The 17,999-nt window shown below is 65.9% G+C and overlaps 1 protein-coding gene across 2 annotated transcripts; it reads left to right on the top strand.

Annotated features, from left to right (window-relative positions):
* The first annotated feature begins 1,273 nt into the window (after positions 1 to 1,273).
* Positions 1,274 to 14,821, top strand: MXD4 (MAX dimerization protein 4). 2 transcript variants are annotated; one of them, XR_008554591.1, is made up of 7 exons: positions 1,274 to 1,494; positions 1,589 to 1,688; positions 4,913 to 4,942; positions 10,293 to 10,407; positions 11,287 to 11,449; positions 11,774 to 12,409; positions 12,933 to 14,821. XR_008554591.1 is itself a non-coding variant. In XM_054708566.1 (6 exons), the coding sequence occupies exons 1-6, from the start codon at positions 1,431 to 1,433 to the stop codon at positions 11,917 to 11,919; spliced, it is 618 nt and encodes a 205-aa protein (XP_054564541.1). In that variant the 5' UTR covers positions 1,274 to 1,430; the 3' UTR covers positions 11,920 to 14,821. The 2 variants fall into 2 exon arrangements, 1 of the variants encoding a protein (XP_054564541.1); XM_054708566.1 differs by having other exon boundaries at positions 11,774 to 14,821.
* Positions 14,822 to 17,999: the final 3,178 nt, after the last annotated feature.

The raw sequence follows: 17,999 nt of genomic DNA on the forward strand, positions 1-17,999 counted from the left end.
CAAAGAATTTTCAGTAACCACCAGAGGCTCGCCCCGATGACAGCGACCGGTGCCCCACCTTCTGGCACCCCCGGCTCACCTGCTCCACCATCCCGCCGAAGCCGACGCCCGCCATGTTCCGCACGCGCCCCCTGTTGGTCAGAGCACGTCATAGCGACCGGTTGTTTGGTTGTTGTGCCGTCCCGTCTATTCGCATATTAGGGTTTTATACAGATAGATGTTTTGTTTTAGGACCGGGGGCAGCAGCAGGGCCTCCCATTTAGAATGTCTGTGTGTGGAGGGGGTCCGGCCACCTTGTCCCCCACACTCGGCAGCCTGCTGGTTCCACGCTCAGGACCTGCCAAGCCACCAGCAACATGGAAGATCCAGGGGACCGAGGCCAGTCCCTGCTCTTACTGGGCCAGCTTAGGGTCAGGGGCCAGCCACCAGGGCTGATGGCCAGCGCTTTCTCGGCACCTCCTCTAGAAAATGTCCCCCCAATACACGGGAGCACGCGGTCCTCCACTCGTGGGAGCCCCTCCCAACCGTGGCGGCAGGTCTTTGCCCGCCCCTGCCTTTGCTGTGGAGTCCACTGGGCGGTTCAGAGACACCGCCGCCCCCGTTGTCCAGTTGATGTCCTCGAGGAGATCTCCTCCAAGCCTGGGCTCTCCTGCGGTCGCTCCGTGTCCGGCGGGGAGGGGTGTCTTTTGCAGCTCCACGCGATCTCCCCGAGGACGCCGCGAGGCCCGGTGCTCTCGTGCAGCCAGTGTTTCAGACGGCTCGGGGGGAACAGGCGCCTCCTGCGCACGGTGTGCAGACCTGGGCCGGGCAGGGCGCTCCAGCCGCTCCCCGCGTCCCAACGGGCTCGCGCGCAGGGCCAGGCGGCCTGCGGTCCCACCGCGCTCCGCTTCCTCTCGGCAACGCGTCCGGCCGCGGCTCCCTCATTGGCTGCGCGCCCCGCAGCCGGCCATTGGTCCGCGGTCCTATTTTACATAGGCCGCCCTGGGCCAATCGGCGTGCAGCACCTACTTAACATGCACGCGGGCCACCAGTCAGCGAGCGCAGGGGCCGGGCCACCACGTGCTGTTGCTAAGCTTGGGCTTCTAAATTGTTACTAGTGCGGCGGGCCTATCCGAACCCAGCTTCGCATCTGTCAACATTCTCGGCCCAGCCCGAGGCGTTCGGCCGGCTCCCATTGGCCACGTCGCGGGCCAGCGCCCGCCCCCGAAGCACGAGCGCCGCCTCCCATTGGCTGCGCCGGCCGTCGTTCGCCCTCAAGTGTCAATTTGAGGGCCCGAAGCGGAGGGTGGCGGCTGAGCGCACTGGGAGCCCGCGGGAGTCGGGGCAGTGGGGCCGCGGGGCGCGCGGGGCGGGCGGCGAGCGGAGCCGGCCGGAGCGGGCCGGGCAGCGGCCGCCGCCGTCCCGGAGCGCGCGCGCGGGCGGGCCGGAGGATGGAGCTGAACTCGCTGCTGATCCTGCTGGAGGCGGCCGAGTACCTGGAGCGCAGGGACCGAGGTAGCGCCCGCGCCCCTTTGTGCGCCGGGCCGCGGGCGGGCTGGCGGGCGGCGGGGCCGGGGCGGGGCCCGCTGACCGCGCCGTCTGTCTGCAGAGGCCGAGCATGGCTACGCCTCGGTGCTGCCCTTCGACGGCGACTTCGCCAGGAAGAAAACAAAGGCTGCCGGCCTGGTGCGCAAGGCTCCGAACAACAGGTACCGCCCCCCGCGCGGCCGTCCCCGTCCGCTGACTCCCGAGTGCCCTCCCCGGCCCCGACCTCCGCGCCCGCGGCCCGGCTGCCGCCCGCCGCCGCGCGCTCCGGCGGCCAGCCTGGAGGAGGAGGCGCGCCCGGGCCGTGGCCGCAGCCCCAGCCCCAGCCCCGCCCGGCCGGCCCCGCCCGCGCCGTCGCCATCTTCCTGCGGGCCGCGCCTCCTCGGCCTCTCGCGTAAACAGTGCCACGCGTACAGCCCCGCCGCCCGCCGGGGTCTCCTCCCGCGGCTGCTCTCCGCCCCCAAGTTGTGTGGGACTTTTTCGCGCAGGAAGAAAGTTGTCAGTGGGCGTTGGCCGGTGACCCTTGGGTCCGGGGAAACTGAGGCTCGGTGCCGAGCAGCGTGGGGCGGGCCACCCTGACCTCGGCTCGCCGCGGTGGATGGGCCGCATCTCCCCCACTGTCGCCGAGAGCCGAGCCCCCCACCCCCAGAGGCCTGGACAAAGAAGGGGCCAGAGGCCCTGTCCCGACCCCACTCCCCCACGGTATCCACGCTCTTGCCCAGCCTCCTGACACATGTGGAGCCGGGCGACAAGTTTTGGAGTCCCCTTTGGCACTGGAGGCCCTTTTTAAGGGGGTGGGGAGAGGGGGCAGGCCCTGCAGCTTCTCCCAACGCCAGGAACCTCCCCGCCCCCACCCAGGTGGCAGCAGCGCTGAAGCTGGGGTGCGAATCCCTGGGTGGGAGTAGTGGGGGCCTTCAGCTCCGGCTCCCGTGGGGCTCCACTCTCCTGGCCACTGTGAGGACCACAGCACACCTGGCACTGCCCAGGGTCCGCCTGGGCCCGGATGTCACCGGTGGGGGGCTTTGGGGCCCCTGGGGGAGGGTGTGGTCCGTGCCTGTGGCCTGACTCTCGCCCGTCTGAAGGGGCCAGATGGGCAGAGCTGGAGAAACAGAAAGCCTGGCACAAGGACCCTCTCCTGTGACATCCTGGCGCCCTGGGCCTGGCAGGGGCCTGGTTCAGTCTCCATCCGCCCTGGCCCGGGACATGCCTGCGTCCCAGCTCTTGGTCCCCTATGGGGGCAGTCCGGGAAAGAACTTGAGTGTTGGGGGTGGCACTGCCTCAGGCCTCTTCAGAGAGCTAGCCAGGCCCCTGCTGCTGGCTCTCACTGTCCCCAGTGCCCTGCCACCCCGGGGAAACTCCAGGGTGTGACGCCCGTGCACAGGGTGCCCAAGGCTGGTAACAGAACCACAGCGAGGCTCTGCGTGCTTCCTGCGTGCTGTGCTCATAGCCACCCCTCCCTGAGGAGATGCTATTTTATCCCCATTTTAAGGCCGAGGAAACGGGCACAGAGATTGACTGCTTGCCGCCCTCCTACCTGGGACTCCTGTTGCAAAGTGGGTCCTAGCCTCCTACATTCTGCCAGGATGGGGACCTTGAGGGTCTCCTGGAGTGGGGTGCACCTCCCGGCTGCTCCTCCGGGCAGAGCCTGACTCCTCCGGTGCCCGAGGCACCGGAGGCTCCAGAGACAGTCCCTTGAGGCTGTCCTGGCCCAGATGGGCCTCAACCAGCCCAGCCCCGGGGCGAGGGCAGACCAGGGCCCAGAGGACCCAGGGCTCTGACCTGGTGGGACGTCCCCACACCTGGGTGGTGAGGCGGGAGGGTGGGGTGTGGGGGCTCCAGCAAGCGCTTTCAGAGGCAGTTGGTCAGCAGGAGGGCTGGAGCCAGCCGGCCAGGGGTCAGGTCCTACAGGAAACGGGCAGAAGCGCTACCTCCAGGGGTGGACAGGAGGGGCAAACCAGGCGATGCCAGGAGCGTGTTCAGCATGGCCCTGGCCAGGGCGCCCCCCTCTCCCCAGGCCACGTGGGAGGCATAACCCAGAACAGGGTGCACTGTACCTGGGACCCGTCTCCCCACAAAGCTCCCCCTGGCGTCTGGACCAGGAGGGGCTCTGGGCCCCTGTCCATCCTCCGCTCCTGAGGAGTCCCCTCCTGGCAGGGTGGGGTCCAGGGGTGGGCGTGAGGGCTTCTCTCTGCAGGGTTCTTGCTGACCCCTACATCCCCCACAAGCGGGCAGACAGACTCACACTGCCCCTCCGTGCTTCAGGCCAGCAGTGGGCCCTCCTAGCTCGGGAGGTTCTGAGGTTCTGAGGCTCCTTGCCCAGCCCACGTGACCAACAGGCACTCGAGGCCCCTGGAACCTGTGCTGAGGCTGCACAGGAGGCGCAGGAGCCTGCTGCCCGGGAGGGAGGGAGGCCTTGGGCCCAGTTGGCTGTGGCAGGTGGCAGAGGCAGGCGGGATGGGGAGGCCCTGCACCTTCCGTTCTCAGAGGTCCTGGAGCAGGAGAGACTGAGGGCAGGCAGAGGTCAGCAGAAGCTCCAGGCGCAGGGCTGGGCTGCCCCAAGGTGGCCTGGCACTCTGCTCACATGTGAGGCAACCTGGCAGCCTGGGAGCCGTGTCTGGCCCGAGAGGTCCCTGTCGGGACTGGGGGGAGGGAGGGTGATGTGGCACTGCCCACTGCGGTGCTCGGGACGCTGCGTCCCTGTGCGAATGGCCGTGTGGGTAGAGCTTGAGCAGCAGATGAGGCCCCTGCCCCCCGAGAGGCTGAGCTCGGGCCCAGGGTGGCCACTTGGCCAGACCATGCCCCAGAGGGGAGTGGAGGGCCAGCTTTGGTCTCCCCACTGACCCCTGGCACATCCCAGAGGTTCCCTGTGGGCAGGTCCCTCATGGGCTGGGTCTGCTCCGTCCCTGGGTGCCCCCATGGGTGCAGTGGGCTGTGGTGATGCAGGTGTGAGAGCCTGAGGAGGAGGGATGGCGTCTGGCCGGCAACATCAGGGGCACCGCTGGCCTTGGGGAGTGGGGAAAAGAGAAGGCAGGCAGCTCAGCGCCCGGACGGGGGCTCAGGGACCCCCCTCAGGAGCACAGGGTGGGGTGTCGGCTCCAGGACTGGCTGCCACGGCCTCCTGGCCACACCCACCCTTTCTGGAGCAGGACCTGGGCCCTCCTGCGGCCAGAGCCTCACCTGCCTCACTGTAGGTGAGCTGGCTGGCCCTGGGCACCCCTGGACATGGCTTACTTCTGAGGGGCCTGTCCTCGTCCCCGGCACAGGGTCCCCCAGCCTTTGGCCCGCAGCTGCTCACCTGCCCAGCCCTCCCTGCTCCGGGCGGCCCTGCAGGTGCCAGTGCTCCGGGGATGGCAGCGCAGTGAGCTCTGTTTTCTGTCTCTCTACACAGGTCTTCACACAACGAACTAGAGAAGCACAGGTAAGTGACCCCTCCCCACCCAGTTTCTGCTGCGGGGCTGTGCGGCCTCCCCCACCGCTCGCTGTGCCCGGGTACGGCTGACCGTGCCACCAGGCTGCGGGATGTGTCCTTGAAGGAAGAGGCCGGCTCTGTTCTCAGACTCACCCTTGCTGGGAGGCCGGGGTGGGGGCCCCGGCCTGGGGGCTCAGCCTGGGTCCAGTGCCAGGTCGGAGACAGGAACTTGGGGCAGGGTCCCGTGTGCTGTGTGGCAGTTAGGCCAGCTCCCTGGAGGAGGAGATCCGTCTGCTTTGGGGCATTTAAGCCCGTTTGGGAGCAAGCCTTCAGCCCTTAGAATGCTGGCCTCCGCCCGGCGGGTTCAGCCCTCTTGGTCTGGGGCCCCCTCCCCTGGGACCTCCTGCCCCTGGGGCCTCCTGCCCCTGGGACCTCCTGCCCCTGGCACCTCCTGCCAGAGGCTTGTCTGCAGGGCAGTGGGACAGGCAGCCAGTCCCAGGCCACGTGGGCCCAGGGCTGATCCCGGGAGCCCACCTCATGCCCACCCCCTGGCTGTAGGGCCAGGTCCACGGGGGTCCTCCTGGAGGAGGGGCCTTGGTCACTGGGCAGCAGGTCACCAAGGAGTCCCCTTGCTCAGCCTGTCACCCCGGGCCCTGCACCTTCCGCTCTCGGGCATCCCTGCCCTGGCCGCCGGCCTGGCTGCAGGCCTCCCTCTGTCCACAGGGTCTCTGTGACCTTGGGCCTGCTCTGCAGTGGGGACGAGGCACTGGCACGCGTGGCCCCTGCAGGCGGTGCCCTCTGGGCTGATCTCAAGGGGCTGTTGGGAGCCGTGGGTAGGCACGGAGGTCCCACAGGCAAGAGCCCTGATGCCAGGACCAGGGATGACCCCCAGGGACTCTGTGCAGAAGCTGTCTCCTGACCTTTGCTCTCATCTGTGCAATGGGCCAGTTCTTTCCTCCCTTCTTGGGTTGGAGTCGGGGTGGGGGGGTGGGGTCTGCATTCCAGTTGAACCTTCCCAGCCTGCTCTGGGAAGGTTTGGAGCTTGGCCAGTTCTCTTTGTCCCCCCAACCCCCCTCCACAGCCAAGGCAGCGCCAACTTCCGCTCCCCTGGGATCAGGCCTGCTCTGGGCGGGTGCTGGGTAGGGACAGGACACCGTGTTCTCTGGAGGAGCTGCACTTCCTGGACTGGCCCTGTGTGTGTGAGGGGCTCCCAGGGCCATGGAGGTGGGGCAGGTGCAGGGCCCAGACAGCCAGGCAGGCCCCGCGCTGCTGCCAGGCTGGGGGAGGTGGCCCTGGACCGGGACCCGGGCGCCTAGGCAGGCATGCGGGGTGCTCTGGGGAAGGCTTGCTGGGGTGGCGCCTGGACCAGCCCCTCAGTGCGGACAGACAGAAGGGATGACACGGGGGAGGGGGAGGGCAAAGGCATGGTAGCCCTTCCAAGGAGGACAAGGGCTTTGACCCCTGCAACGGCCCCTTGACCCTGACCTTGGCCTCGGCCACCTTATTCCAGAGCCCGCCCTTAGGCTGGGCCTCGTGGGGCCCTTTTGAGACGCAGGCAGGATGGGTAGGCAGCCTGGCCAGTGGGCAGGTGTGCACAGCCCTGGGGAACCCACGGGCCTGGAGCTTGGGATCCTAGCGGGGACCTCGGCCTTGGCTGTACCTGTGGCTGCCAGTGCTGACGCCAGATGCGCCTGGCACCGGCCACAGGAAGGGCCGAGTGCCGTCCTCAGGAAGGAAGGAAGCACCTGGCGGGGGCGCCCAGCTGCTCCCGGGGGGCGGGGGGGCAGCCGTGGACGTCACCTTCCCCAGCAGCGTGCCGTGTTGGGCCTGCGGGTCCTGCTCTGAGCCGCCTGTCAGCCCCGGCCACCCCAGCCGGGCCTGTCCCTCCTCCTGCCTCCCAGGCAGCAGCTCCAGTGCGTCTCTGAGGCTGATGCTTGGCCACTGGCCCCGGAGGCCTGGCGTCATTGAGGCCACGTGTTCCTTGACGGGGTGACCCGGGCTTGAGCTTTTGCATGTGTGGAGTGGCGGGGCTCACCCCCAAGGCCAGCCCCCAGTCAGACCCCTGCCGCCTCCCCCGCATGGAGATGGTGGTGCAGGACTGGGTTGCAGCCACAGGCGGCCTTTATGAACCTCACAGCTAGAGAATGCAGGTGAACAGAGGGGAGAAGGGGGCGTGTTCGTCCCCCCCCCCCCCCCCGTGCATTTCCCTCTGTGACAGCCAGGCCTGGGGTGCTCAGCACAGACGGCTGGGACACAGCCCCTCAGGAGCTGGGGGACCCTCCATGCAGCTCGGGGCCTCCTTGGAGGAGCAGGGCTTGCGGTGAGAAGCTAGGAAGGACCTTTCAGAGCTGGGCTGTGGCGGCCACAGGGACGGAGGGGCTGTTCACACGGATGCAGTGACTCCCAGAGGCAGGTTCTGCCTCTGAAGCCGCACAGGGTTCCTGCAGGATGTGGTGAGCTTTAAAGCTCCAGGGATGCTGGGCATGGGGGGGGGCGGGGGGGAGGCGGTTGGGGGGAGGGAGCCGGGCACTGCAGCCGCCGCAGGGAGCTTGGCTTCAGGGCAGCTGAGCAAGAGCCCCGTGCAGCCCGGGCTGTGGGGCCTCGGCACCCTCCCGCCAGCGGACCTGGGGCTGCCCACTCCCCGCGGGGATGGGACACTGGGACCTGCCCAGGGCCCCACAGCCAATCCTCCTGGCACCGGTGGGCATGTCCGGTGTTAAGCACGGCACAGTATAGGCGGGGGGTGGAGGGGGGAGGCCTCTCTCTGTCTCTTGAGAAATGCCTGCCTTGTGGATGCTCAGGGACCTCCCTTGAGCCCCGCCGCCCGCCGCCAGCTGTCCTAGGCCTCCTCCTCCGCCAGGCGCACCCTCACCTGGGTGAGAGCAGATCTTGTTATCCGCTGCTCCTCACTGGACCTCTCACCTGACACTACCTGAGCGCCGCCCCCCCCACCCCCCCCCACCCGGGCTCGCTCCTCCTCCTCGTCCTGGTGCCGCGTGGGACAGGCAGCTGTCCCCGGGCTCCTCGCCTGGCCCCCGGTTCCCACTGTCCACCCGGAGGTAGCTCTGTGGGACCCACCTTGAGTAGGAATGTGCGTTAGAGGTTTGAGGCGCCGGGGCGGCCTTCGGGACCCCTGCCAGCGACGCCTTTGGGGACCACGCGCTGGCCCACGAGAGTCACTGCCCATTTCCACCCAACGAGTGCCTCCTCCAGGCGTTCGCGGCCTGGGGCCCGGGCCGGCCCGCTCTGTGTCCGGCTCGCCGTCTCTGTTCCGCTCCTTGCCTGTGTGTATCCTCTGCTCGTCTTCACATCCCGAGATCCCTCTTTGTTTTTGCTGTGTATGAGCTCCGAATGTCACGGGTGCTAACCGTTTGTCTTTTACATGTATGGCAGATATTTCTCCACTGTTATTTGTCTTTTAGCTGTGTTTTTTCTTTCTTGTACAAATGTGTCTTTTTCTGATTGTAAAAGTAACACGTGGCTTTTTTTTAGCCTAAAAAACCTGGAATATATATATATACACACACACGTATTTTTAAAAGCGCAAAGCCAAAGAAATAAACGTTGCCAACGCCTCCCCTGGAGACGCATGCCTCCTGCTCTTCATTGTGTCCTGTCCGGTCTCTTGTGTGCGTCTGCTGTGTCCGTTCTCCAGTGTCGGCGGCCTTCTCACGGACATCCCCGAGGTGGACATACGTGCCGAACATGTGGGAAGGAGGGTGCTGTGGAGTGTTGTGGGGGACGGGGGGTGAAACTTATGTTTTCCTGCTGATGTACATTTGCTAATTTTCACCGAGGTCACATACTGAGTGTGTAAACCCCGGGTGGGGGTTGTCCGGCCCGCGGGCCCGATGAAGCCCCAGAATCGTGGTCTGGCCCTGCCGAGGCCCGAGGGGCGAGCTAATGAAAGGGTTGACAAATCGCAGGCCGAGACCATTCTGCATGGCCGAGAGTGATGTTACCCACATTCGGGTGGCCCGTGGCAGAAGGTAACCGGGAGGTTGTAAGAACTGCCATTTGTCACGGAAGAGTGGACGAGGGAACCCCACTTGCCCACGGGGCGGGCACGCTGGCCCCTGTGCAAGTGAGGAGGCGAAGTCCTCGGACTCGGGGTCAGGGATTGTGCACAGTGGCCTGGGACCCAGAGGCGCGAGCTCCAGAGCCCACCCAGCGAGCCCTTCTCTAGCCCTGCGCCATGTGGCGGGTCACGACCCTCTGAGGATCCCCAGCCTCGAGGCAGAGCCGGCTGCTCTGCACGCAGGCCGCGGGGATGGCTGCCGAGGCCCGGCTGCTCGTGGCCCGGTGGCTGAGCCAGCACAGCCTCTGCCCTGCGTCCTGGAAGTTCTAACGTCTGACTCGGTTTCCCCTGGAGAACTTCAGGCCCCAGGGTGCCCGAAGGGGCGCTGCTCCGTCCGCAGGAGGTCCCGTGTGGACGTGGGTGACAGAAGGCCGGGCTGCGGGCGCCTGTCTGTCCCGAGGTGGTAGCCATCTGCCCTCCCTCCTCCCAGGGTCTCTGAGGCTCAGTGAGCTGGGGTTACTGAGCTTCGGGACATGGAGAGCGGAGGTGAAAAGGGGGAGCGGCCAGGGTGGGCGCTCCCTGGGCCCCTGGGCCTCTCGGCTCCTTTCCAGGCAGGGTAGCCTGCGTGGGTGCTGGGGCAGGCGGGGCCCACGAGGTGGCATCGGGTTAGGGTGGGCCGCGGCCCCAGGCGCCCCCTGCCCTCCCCGGTCTAGATGAGCAGGACAGGCAGTGTCTGTGGGGGGCCCGTGGCCTGAGGGTCTGACACCTCTGAGCCCTGTGACTCCAGTTTTGTGGAGAAACTGCCCTCATCTGCATGGATATGGGGCAAACTCTGGAAGAAAGCAGTTCCCCCCCACCCTGGGGATGCCAGCCTGGGCGGGGGTGGGGGGGTGGGGGGGGAGGAGGGGGCGGGTCCAGGCCTCCGCCTCCCTGGTCCAGATGGGCTTATGTTTCTGTGGTGGCGAGAGTGGCCAGTGAGCACCCCGCACCTGGTGAGGTGGGGGCGTAAGTCTGTCTGAGGCCCCCAGATCTCTGGGGCAGCTGACCAGCACTCCCCCTCCAGGCTGACCCTCCCCCCTCCTCTAGGCTGACCCCCTCCCCCTCCTCCAGGTTGTCCCCTGCCCAACTCCACAGTGGAGATGGTGACAGCAGGGTGTGCTGGGCGCTCAGGCAGTGCCCTGGCCACGGGTCGTCCTCTTTTGCTGGGGCTTCCGGAGGCTGCGCTGAGGCCTGGGGAGCTGCGGCCAGGTGGGACAGGGCCCCTCAGCAGGTCCGCGGGGAAGTGGCCGCTGCCACTGCCAGGGCCCGGCCGGCCTGACGGTCTGTCTCTGGCCCTTTCAGACGAGCCAAGCTCAGGCTCTACCTGGAGCAGCTGAAGCAGCTGGTGCCCCTGGGCCCCGACAGCACCCGCCACACCACGCTGAGCCTCCTGAAGCGCGCCAAGACGCACATCAAGGTGAGCGGGCTGCCCTCCGCCGCCGCCCTGCCCGCGGCGTGGCTGGCCCCGTCCAGCCCTGTGCACCTGGGAGCATGCCCACGGCCCGAGGGTGGTGGGGGCTGCCCGGCAGGTGCATGCTGGAGGCCTGGGGGGGTCTCAGGGTGGGGGTGGGCAGCACCAGGGGCTGCCGAGGGGTGAGGATGTCATGGGCACGCGCTGGGTTTTGTTGGGGGGAGGGGGAGAGGGTGACAGATGGCCCTCCGGGGTCCTGGGCTGTGAAGGTGGGGCCAGGAGGGCAGGGTGCCTTTGATGCTGGGAGGCCCATGGGACGTAGGTGCCCAGTGGTGGGGGAGCTTCTGGGGACCAGGCTGGCCGTGGGGTGTGGCTGAGGGAGGCATTGCCTGGGGCAGGCCCCAAGGTCTGAGACGGAGACCTGTGGGTTTTGGGGTCCTGTGGTACTTGGGCCAACCAGGGGGTCTTAGTCCCCTTGCAGGGCCCCTGGGGGTAGAGTCCTGGGCACCCCAGGCCGGGTAATGGGAGCTTTGAGAGGCGCAGCGGTGCCCTGGGCCATCCGAGCAGGCAGTCTCGGTTCAGGGGTCCAGGGGAAGGTGTGGCGAGGGGAAGGGGCCAGGAGGGCCTGGCGGGTGCCCTGTGAGCGGGGAGAGTGGCGGTGGGCAGTGCTGTCCCCCGGGAGGAAGTGCCAGCCCGCTGGCTGGTGGCAGAGCGCAGGCTGGAGGTGGGACCTAGCGTGACCACCTGGAGGGCTGAGGCCGGGGCGCATCACCATTGGGGCCCTGGACCCAGGCCAGTGGGGGACGGGGAACCTGCCCGGGCCTCAGTGCCCCGTGCCGGGTCCCAGCATGGGGAGGGCCCCGGCTCACAGCTGCCCGCCTCCAGAAACTGGAGGAGCAGGACCGCAGGGCGCTGGGCATCAAGGAGCAGCTGCAGCGAGAGCACCACTTCCTGAAGCGGCGCCTGGAGCAGCTGTCGGTGCAGAGCCTGGAGCGCGTGCGCACGGACAGCACGGGCTCCGCCGTCTCCACGGACGACTCGGAGCAAGGTGGGCACAGGCCGCCTGCAGCCCCGCGGGGGCGGGGGCTGGCCAGGAGGCAGTGGGGGTGACGGCAGTGGGCAGCAGGTGCCCGGTGACAGCGTGTCCCCGGACTGTCCGAACACCTGGCGTGCGTGCGGGAGTGACGGGAGGAGGGGGCGGCTGACCTGCCCACCGAGGCCGTGTGCTCCGGGGCTGAGGCCCAGACCTGCGGCCCGTCTCCCCTGCACCCCCTGGAGCCTCTGTTCCCCTCAGAGGCGGAGACCTGCCCTGACTCTGCCAGGAGCCCAGCTGGCACCTCAGGGCCCGACCCCGTCCTCCCTGCTTCCCCAGAGGTGGACGTGGAGGGCATGGAGTTCGGCCCCGGCGAGCTGGACAGCGTCGGCAGCAACAGTGACGTGGACGACCACTACAGCCTGCAGAGCGACGGCGGCTACGGGCCCCCCTGCCGGCGGCCGGCCCGCCCCGGCCTCTCGTAGGCCCGGTGCCCTCTGCTCCTGGGCCTGCCTGCCGCCCAGCCACGTACGCCAGCCCTCCCGCCCTCTCAGCCTCTTTGTGGGTCACTGCTGTGCCACTCGGGAAGCTCCCGCAGCTCCGGGGCTGCCGCCTCCCCGCCCGCCGGTCAGGGCCCACCTCGCCGCCCGCCCCTCCCAGCTGGGCAGGGACCCCCGCAGGGAGGCGGGCCCAGCTCCCGAGCCCTGGAGCCCAGCGTAGCCACCCATGGTCTGTTCTCAGATTCCTAATCATTCCAGAAGTATTAAATGTCGTTGCTGCAAACCTCGGCGGGCGCCGTGTGAGGGGCTTACTGACCACGTGGGCAGCTCAAACCCCACCCCAGGCCCCAGGAGGAAGGAGTGGACTGAGGAAGGAAGGAAGGAAGGAGTGGCTCTCCATTCATCTGTCCATCTGTCCTTCGGTCCACGGAGGCTCCTGAAGCCTGGACAGAGAGAGCCATGAGGCGGGACATGGGTGAGCACCCTGGGCAGGGGGAGGGGAAGGGCCTTGGCACCCTGAGGGTGTGCGGAGCCCGGGCTGGGCTCCTGGGGCAGGCCAGGCCCCCCCCCACCCCCCGGGCAGCTTCGGCTTTGTTAGGTACCTCAGGTGTACACATGCACGCACCTCGTCACGTCCACCCGCCTGCACACATGCACACACGCACACACACATGTGGCCTCCGGACCCGGAGGTGCCTGGGACCCAGAGGTCACCCGGGCAGCACTGGCCCTGCCTGTGCCCGGCTCCCCTCCCGCGCGATGCCCTGCTCAGGCTGCACGGCGGCGTGCCGGGCCCAGGAGTGCAGCGCCGGCCCCGGACGGTCTGGTCTCCGGTTGTAAAGGGAGGGCGTGAGCTGGAGCGGCTCCCTGCCCAGCAGCCCGAGGCCGGAGAGGCTGCCGGGAGGCCGGCCTTGCAGAGAGAGGCGGCTCTGAGGACTCGGGCGGGGCTGCCGCGCCCTCTATTTCCTGAACCAGATTTTTGTACTCTATTTTCCTAGTCATGGCGCGCTGTTGCGGAGGGGGGGAGCGACCCAGCGTCTCAGGGACTGGTCCGTCTGCCACCACTGTCCGAGTGTGCCTTGTGTCCCGTGTCAGGCCCCACCCCGGCCACCACCACCAGCATCTCCCTCCCCCGTGCCCGACAGGTGTCCTCCCGGCCCCTGCCCCTGCCCCAGGGCAGCCCTCCCAGCAGCCACCACCTCCTGGTCAGGGCTGCTTTCTGTCGCCTTGGCAGGAGGAGCTGTGACCGGGCCCCAGTGTCACCCTCCAAGGTGGCTCGCAGGGACCTGCTGTGCAGCTTGGCCTCCAGTCGGGAGGGCCTGCTCACAGAGACCTAGGGTCTCACCTGGACCCAGCTTGAACCCCCCCGGCCCCCCTGCCCGGGGCGAGGGCTCCGATTCCGACATTGGCAGCTGATGAAGACAGTGTCCTCCCTGGGGGGGCAGGCCTGAGCATGAGGCTTCTCCTGGCCTTTCGCTCTAAGTCCTCGTCCCCGGGGACGGCACAGCAATACTCGGGGGCGGGCGGTGGGGCCGACCCACGGCGTGTCTCCTCCCTCTCCGGTGCATTGTAACCACTTGCCAACCGCATTTATCTCCAGTCCTGCCGACAGGCACCCCCGCGTGGGTGGCCTAACCGAGGCAGAAAGGGGTCCCTGGAGACATGTGTGTCTGGCACAGAACCTGCCCTCCGAGGCTCGGGATGGTGGGCGCACGCGGGCCCGTGGGGTCGGGGCCGGGGTCATAGGGAAACTTGTCCGCTGGCACCTCCTTCAGCTGAACCGGGCCCCCGGAGGCGTCTCCCGTCTGCCTGAGCGTGTCCACGGGCGTTAGGGCAGGAGCACCCGCAAGTCCGGCCCCGGGGACGGTCCTGACTTCTTACAGCATCAGCTCCCCACCCACCCCTACACCTGTGGAGGCTCTGCTCCCGCCCCTGGCCTCAGCGTCCTGTCCCGTGACCAGCTGTGGCCCTCGGCCCGCCCGACTGGCAGCTCCACCCATGGCCCCTCAGCCGTGGTGTCCACGTGGGCCGGAGGTGGCCTGGCTGACCGCCGGGGTGCTGCCCGCACCCGCAGATGTGAGGGGTGGCCCTCGGGGCCAGGCCGGGTGCTAGGAGTTGCATCCATTGCCCTCCCTCCAGCTCCCTGCATGTGCCCAGGCTGGCTTGGTGGGTGGCCGTGGTGCCCGGAGAGGGCCCTGCTGAGGCCTGTTGGGTGGCTAAGAGCACACCTCAGCGTTGTCCGGCCTCTATAAAGCCGCCGTGACCAGCATGGGGCCCCGGAGGTGCCTGCACCCTCTCCGTGTGCCCTCCCATGCCCATGTGGGCCACTGTGGCACTGGGTGGCTGAAATCCTGGAACCCCAGGCCCAGGTTTGGGCCCCCACCCTTGTGCAGTGGCCCCCACACTCCTGGCCACCCCCCCAAGCGTAGGTCCAGCTGGCTGGGGAGGCTGCCGGCAGCTCCCCCTCCGAGCCTTGGCCCCTCTGCATGTTCAGTGCAAGAGGCCCAGTGCCCGAGCCTCTGTCCTGGGCAGATGGAGCCCTGTGCCCACCATGGCCCCGAGGGCCCCCCTGTCTGCCCCAGATAATCCCCATCTGCTGGGCGAGGCAGGCTCCCCCACTCCCTACTCCCTGCTTCTCTCTGGGCCAGCTAAGCGGGGCCCCCTCCCCCCCTCTGTGCATAGAGGACTCTGAGCCCGGGCCACATCCAGGGCACTAGGGCAGGTTCCGTGCCAGGGTCTGGGGCTGCCCAGGAAGCCTGGTGCTGGCCAGGGGGGCACATTACAAGATCCTCACTGGAGAGAGAGGGGTCACTCATCCTCTGCTCACGGGAGGGGCTGTGCTGTACCATTCTGTCTTTGTAATATAAATACAGATTTTTATACCTCACCCCTCTGGCTTCTAGTTCTTTCCATGCCTGTGTTTGACTCTCTCCCCCGCCTCTGCAGGGAGCCTCTCGGCCCTCACTGCCCTGCCCAGGGCCTTTGCTCTCTGACACCCGATGGATCATGGGCCTCCCCCGCTGCTGCTGGCCACCACCTAGACCCCACCCTCAGCTGCCTCCCTGGACAGTCACAGCTGGACTTTTTTTTCCTTCTTTTTAATATGTTCTTATTGATTTCAGAGAGGAAGGGAGAGGGAGAGAGAAACATCAATGATGAGAGAGAACCATCAATCAGCTGCCTCCTGAACGCCTCCTACTGGGGATGGAGCCCACAACCCAGGCATGTGCCCTTGACCACAGTCGAAACCAGGACTCTTCAGTCCACAGGCCGATGCTCTATCCACTGAGCCAAATCGGCTAGGGCAATTATTTTTGTTGATATGAGAGAGAGGAAGGGAGAGGGAGAGAGAGAAACATCAATGAGGAGAGAAACTGATCGGCTGCCTCCTGTGTGCCCCCTACTGGGGATTGAGCTCGAAACTGGGCACGTGCCCTGTTTGGGAATCGACCTCCTGCTTCATAGATGGATGCTCAACCTCTGAGCCACGCTGGCTGGGCTGGGCTGGGGACAGCTCGGTCCCTGCGGTGCTCCATGCCGCCCAGGTGTCCTCGGTGGGTGCCCTTGGCCTGCCTCCGTGTGCCCATCTGCACAGCAGCTGCTGGCCCTCTGGACACCCCTGAGGCACCCACCTTGGATCTGTCCTCAGCATCCCATCCCCGGAATGTCCTAGACATGGCCTCTGCCTCCTGCCCTCGGGACCTGCAGTGTGGGGAGGGCTGTGATGGCGCAGCCCCAGCTGGGGACAGGCCCCAGCAGAGGACAGCGGGGGCAGAAATGCCTGCTCAGAGGGAGGGAGAGCTGGGCACCAGAACACGGCTGCCACCCTGGACGCGCAGCCACAGCAAAGGAGATGGCTGGAGGCGACCCACCGGCAGCTTTGGGGTGTCCTGGGGGGAGGATCGGTGTCCCTCCTCTCTCCCATAGCAGCAGGCCGCAGTACTCTGGCCTCTTGAGCCCGTGTGACCCCCCCTGGGGCCTTCCTACTGGGATGCAGCTGGGTCCACATATAAAGGGGGCGTTGGGGTTCCAAATGTTAGTGACCCACAGTCACCACTTCCTCACTGGGCAGGAGGGCTTTGGGGCTGTGCTGAGCACGTTCACATGATCAGCACAAACCCCATCTCCCTACTTCAGGCCTGGCTTCCAGCAAGCAGCCCCAGGGGGACCCCTGGCCCGTCTCCTAGGCAGCCACCTCCGGTGTGAATCCGGCACCTGCTCCCTCCCATCCACTCCTATTCCTCCACCTGAGCCCACTCCCGCCCCACCTCCCTGTCCCTCTGCACCCACCAACCCCCAGCTCAGCTCACGGCTCACAGCTCAGCTAGGGCCTCCTCTGGGAGCGGGCCCCGCGTCTCCCATGTCCCTTCCCGTCACATTTTGGCTGGGATTATGGCCATCCAGACTGGGTGCTGGTCTAACCTGGGCCTATCCGAGAGGGGGCCCTTTCACGCTGCCGGCTCCTTCATTCCCGGCCCTGGGCCAGGCCCTGGGCACACTGGCCCCACAGTACCTTCCCATTTGGCTCCCAGTGGCCCTCAACCCCTCCGAGCTCAGTGCCTCCTGCCTCCTCATGCAGTCCTGAGGCCCTTTATGGGGCCACATCCCCCCTCCCAGCCCCTCTGCTGCCCGCGTCCCCCCAAAGCCATCCTGGACACACACACACACACACACACATACACACACACACACACCAACCTCCAGGCCATCTTGGTGAGCTCCCGAGTTTGAGGACTGAGGTTTCACCTCTGTCACCTGAATATCAGCGTGACGGAAGACAACTTGGCCCTCCCACCACCACCCCCGGCAGAATGAGCGTGCCTTCAGCTCCCTCGGCATCGGAAGGCCAGCAGGCAGAAGGGCCACTTTCTTGTTCGGCTGGAAACCGAGTCATCCAGCCATGTGCTCTCTGCCCCTCTGCCCACGTATCCTGAGCCAGCCCCCTCCTCTCTCCCCAGTGCACCAGGCTCCCCTGTACCTGCCTCTTGCCACTTTTCGTTAATTTTGCGCAGAATCAAGCTTTTTCTTTTTTTAAAAAAATTTTTTTATTGATGTCTGAGAGGAAGGGTGAGGGAAAGAGAGAGAGAAACATCAATGATGAGAGAGAATCATTGATTGGCTGCCTCCTGCGCGAACCTGCAACCCGGACATGTGCCCTGACCAGGAATTGAACTGTGACCTCCTGGTTCATAGATCGAAGATCAGCCACTGAGCCGTGCTGGCCGGGCCAGATCAAGCTTCTAAGAGTCTCAGAATGTCGCTCCTCTGCTTGGACACGCCCCCTCTCCCCATTGCTTGAGGGATGGAGTCCTGCCATCATCACTGAAAATGACATCTAAAACCAAATGCTCTTGAACATCAGACTGCAGTCTAAACACAGGTGAAAAGACATCGTCCGAAACCTAACGCGCTTTTAATATCAGTAGGAGAAGAAAGACTCCTACAGGAAGGAGGAAAGCAGAGGGACACCCTGACACTGCAGCTCCGTTCAGGTCTACTTCGTCCGCTCGGGTCCCTGGGCTTCCTGGGGTGGGGGTGGGGATCATCCCCAGTGGTTTTGATCGGGGGAAAGAGTTTGTCCTGGAAGTAAGTGTACCGTATTTCTGTCTTTGCTTCCCTAAGTTCCAAGTGCAACCTCAAATACAGACATGCCCTAGTAAGTCAAGGCTGCAAACCACCTTTCCAAGTCTATAGAGTTGAACCTATTGTGTTTGTCATTTGTGCTCTGGGGGCTGATCCATTGGTTTTTACTTTATATTTTTATGTTTGGGGCTTTTGTTTTTTGTGGGTTTTTTTTTGTTTTTGTTTTTTTGGCCCCACTAACATCTTTCAAACAATTAACTATGGTCACTAATTCAAAATCACATGGAGAATTTGTGGGCCCAAGAAATGAACCAGGCGTCACGAGGAAAAGTGGGCTTCTAGAACAACCTCGTGTGCTTGGGGTCTCCCGCTCCTGTCCCCCAGGGATCTTGTTAGCATCTTCTGTCTTCTCTGAGTTCCTCTTCACTGTCTATAAATATCCCTGAGTTCCTCCCATCTTAAAACAAAACAAAACCCAAACC

Source organism: Eptesicus fuscus, chromosome 2 (genome assembly GCF_027574615.1).
Source record: "Eptesicus fuscus isolate TK198812 chromosome 2, DD_ASM_mEF_20220401, whole genome shotgun sequence".
Classification (NCBI taxonomy): Eukaryota; Metazoa; Chordata; class Mammalia; order Chiroptera; family Vespertilionidae; genus Eptesicus; species Eptesicus fuscus.